General features: G+C 43.4%; 1 protein-coding gene across 1 annotated transcript in view; it reads left to right on the plus strand.

The window, feature by feature from the left end:
- ccdc69 (coiled-coil domain containing 69) overlaps nt 1-4,111 on the plus strand; it is a 23,006-nt gene that overhangs the window by 11,563 nt on the left and 7,332 nt on the right. Inside the window, exons 3-4 of the mRNA XM_020594084.1 lie at nt 730-790; nt 3,373-3,530. Coding sequence (XP_020449740.1) covers nt 730-790; nt 3,373-3,530 — 219 coding nt within the window. The remainder of the gene's footprint in view (nt 1-729; nt 791-3,372; nt 3,531-4,111) is intronic.

A 4,111-nucleotide genomic window follows, 5' to 3' on the forward strand; every position in this document is an offset into this window, starting at 1 on the left:
TGACAATGACCCCAAACACACAGCCAGGATAACTAAGGAGTGGCTCTGTAAGAAGCATTTCAAGGTCCTGGAGTGGCCTAGCCAGTCTCCAGACCTGAACCCAATAGAAAATCTATGGAGGGAGCTGAAACTACATGTTGCCCAGCGACAGCCCCAAAACCTGAAAGATCTGGAGAAGACCTGTATTTGATTAGTGGGCCAAAATCCCTGCTGCAGTGTGTGTAAACCTGGTCAACAACTACAGGAAACGTCTGACCTCTGTAATTGTAAACAAAGGTTTCTGTACCAAATATTACTGTAAGTTCTATTTTTCTATTGTATCAAATACTTATTTCATGCAACAAAATGGAAATAAATTATTTAAAAATCTAACAATGTGATTTAGTGGAATTGTTTTGATAGATTCTGTCTGTCACAGTTGAGGTGTACCTACGATGAAAATTACAGATCTGTTCGTTCTTTGTAAGTGGGAGAACTTGGAAAATCGGTGGTGTATCAAATACTTATTTGCCCCACTGTAAGTCATTTAGAAGTCTTGTCATTGTTAGAAGATGCTTTGTTTTTGCTTGGGGGACTTGTCGGGGGTTTTGTTGTTGGCACTTCAGGCTCAGGTTTAGCACACACTCCATCAGTGTGTGGAGGAAAATCTGTGAGGCCCTTCTTCATGTCCATCTGTTCTTTGTTGTGCCGCCTCTGAAATGTTCTCTTCTTTTCTTCCTGCTGTTTCAGAAGAGAAGCAAAGGCAAGAAGGCGGAGCAGACTGAGGAGGAGCGGAGCTGCAGAGATGGAGGTGAGTGGTTTATACGTCTCTGATTCAGGCTGTGGGTTTCCTCCTCTGACTCGTCTCAGCCTCAGTGCTCTCTCGCTTCCTGTTTTCTGAGCCGAGTGTCACGAATCCATCTGAGAGATTTCAGCATGTTCCTCACAGGACAAGGTTTTTACCAAGTGTTTATGGATCGAAGAGCCCAGAAGCCAGAGTTCCTTCTGTTTGTGATTGGAAATCCCAAAGAATCGGCAGATTCAGCCTCGTGGGAAGGTGAAGGCTCAGGAAGCATCCAACTGATTTTTTGTTTAGTTGCTGATTATTCTGCTCTGTCTTCTAGAGCATCAATGATTAATCAATTAGTTGGTCAACATCAGTAGCAGTTTTGATAATCACTTAAGTTTTCGCCATTTTTAAGCAACAAGCCAAATATTTGCTGTTTGTCAGGATTTGACACTTTTCCAAACATGTTTTAGTTACAAACAGTTGAAGAGTAGAAGCCGGTCGATGGGCTTTTTACACAGAATAGTTAATTGTTTAATCAAGACAATAATCAGCAGATGTTTTGTTTTACATGTGAAATTTGGGACATGACCTACACTGAATGTGTTTTGAAGATGGGTCACTGACACCACGTGACCTTCATCGGCAGCACGGCTTCATCCAAAACTGGACGTTTAAAATGCACGTTTTTCTGAGCACATGTGGTTCTCAGGTGTTTCACATGCACGTTTTGTAGGCGCCTGCTCTTGAACATTTTTTACCAAAGTGCACAATGTAATGAAGCCCAGAAACCCCTCCCCGTCCCTTGCAGTTAACTAGATTTCTATAACCTAGTACCAGTCTGTAGAAAACGGATTTATTATCCGCTGGTTTTTTCCATTTGTCGTTTCACCTTCAGGAACGGCGGCGTCCCCTCTGTGACCTTTAGGGATGCATCCATACCGCTTCTTATCAGACCAAGTACGAGTACTTACATTAGTACTTACATTCCAGTACTCACCAATACCAAGTACTTCATGATGCAGTGTTTCTACTCTAAAAACTACACATACTATAAACGTGTAATGACTTTGGAGACGGTTTTTAATTTCATGAGATTTACATTCATATAGTGATTAAACAGAACGTCCGGTGTACCAGGTGGCTGTGCAGCTTTCCAGAAATTAGCCGGCGTGAGGCTAACGTAATGCTGCCGTTCACTGGTATCAGAGGACAACTTTTACGAGTTGGAGCAGAGTACTACAGGGTGGTATTGGCATCGGTGCATCTCTAGTGACTTGGTGGCTGAACACCTGGTCTTTGCGTCTCAGCTGAATCAAACTAAATGTGGTCTTTGTTTAAGATGACGTCTTGGTGCTCAGACAAGCCCAGACCTGCTCCAGCTCAGTTGGTGCTCTTGGAAAGCTCTACTGTGTTACATAACAATGAAGACCCACCAGGCTGTGACATGTTTGCCATGTTTTCTGCCAGGTACAGGTTGTTTTCTGAGGTGCTCAGTAAAATCCTGTCAGTGGAAGGTCGGGTCTTGACAGTGTTAATCATTACCCTCATTAAGTGTGAGACAGCTGAGACGTGTGGAGGACGGCAGTCTGCGTTCATCACACTGAAGACGTCACTGAATCTGAATGAATGAATGAATGTGAGAGCGTGCGTCTACACGTCGATGATGTAACTGACGGGATGAAGTTACACGACAGGGATGAACGTTGATCTGCAGGTTCAGAGCTCTGTGTGTGTGACTGTTGAATGTGTTTGTTGGTTTTATTTCCTTGACATCACAAATGTGACACGAACCTGAGGAGACAAAAACAACCACTGTCAATCACAGACAATCGACTAGTGACTTCAGAAGTAATTTAATTATTTAGCTGTTTGCACATTGAAAAACACAGTGATCATAAAATACATGGACGTTTACAGAGACCCATTTGTCGCTGTTCCCAACATATACTGAGGCGTGTGTGAATCCAAGGCAGCTTACGGCAGAGGGAGGAAACTAAAGGGATGTTTAAGCACCCCACAGCTCCCACGTAGCATATATTCTCTCTGTATTATATTGTGTTCTTGTTGTATTTTTATTGTGCTTCTTTCACCTGCTGCTTTAAAGTGCCTTAGATTCTGTGTTATTTATTTATCTACTTTATATTTCACTTGTATTTTGTGGCATTCATGTGCACGGCAAAGTAAGAATTTCATTGTACAGAGAAACACGTTTCCTAACTGTGCATATGACAAATAAACACTTTGACCTTTGACGTTTTGCTCGATATCTCCCCTCGGTAACCCACCGACTTTGAGCTCCACCTGGGTTCGGGCCGTTTGTCCCGCTCTGTAAAATGTCACCCTATCAACTAAGATGCTAACAACTAAAATAAGGATGCACAGTCATGGTTGTATGATAAATTTGACTGTGTTTTATTTAAAGTTGATTAACGGACCATTCCAGTGCTTTGGTTTTCCATTTTAGATGTTTTACAACGAGGTCTGAGTTGACTCGGGTTCAGACTTTATTGACAGCTCGTCTGGTTCAGTGAGTGCTGTGAAATGTTTTGTGCTGTTTGGTGTTCCATGTGTCTAACTCACGGTGCGACCTCTGCTGTTTGCAGCTGACGTGTGTCTGGAGAAGCAGCTGGAGCACTTCGAGTGGCAGCTGAGGATTTTAAAGGAAGTGCTCTCGGCCAGCGGGAACCCAGAGAGGGCTGAGCTCCTGAACGACCACGCTGATGAAGATGTGTGTGCCCTTGTCCTAAGCATCCTCGATAAGGTGAGGAGAGGAAGATGAGGCTGCAGTAAAGACACAGTCAACATAAGACAGATTGAGCCTTGATGCTCAGAACATCGCTCTGTTGTCAGGCGAGACAGTGTCGTTTGTGCCAGTAGGTTTTTAAGACCAACGGTTACACGTTATGGTTTGACAACTGTAGAAAATATGACTACAGTAACAAAATACATGAGAACAAGACAGAAGAAAACTGCAACATCTTGTTTAACATGTAGGAGGTAGGAGAACAGCAGTCTGACTTGGCTCATATTCCTGACCTTGGTAAAAAGCTCATTTAAGGTCAGGAACCTACTGACCTGGAGCCTGCAGCTTTCCATCACATGCTTTGTTTGCTGACTGGATTTTACATCTGGTGATGACACATTAATGAAAACCATGCCCATAGTAGAGCTCTGCTCTGATAACGAACCCTTCTAGATCTTGCTCACTGCTCCAAATGGAAGCTGCAAAGTAAACCGGTGGTTGCTGATACATTGTGTGTGTGTTTCTTGAAGCTGAGATGTGATGACACATCTGTTCGACAGCTGGAACTTGGTGTAGCACCACCTCCTGAGGGGTGCTGA

This window comes from Monopterus albus, unplaced genomic scaffold (genome assembly GCF_001952655.1).
Source record: "Monopterus albus unplaced genomic scaffold, M_albus_1.0 scaffold21.1, whole genome shotgun sequence".
Lineage (NCBI taxonomy): Eukaryota > Metazoa > Chordata > Actinopteri > Synbranchiformes > Synbranchidae > Monopterus > Monopterus albus.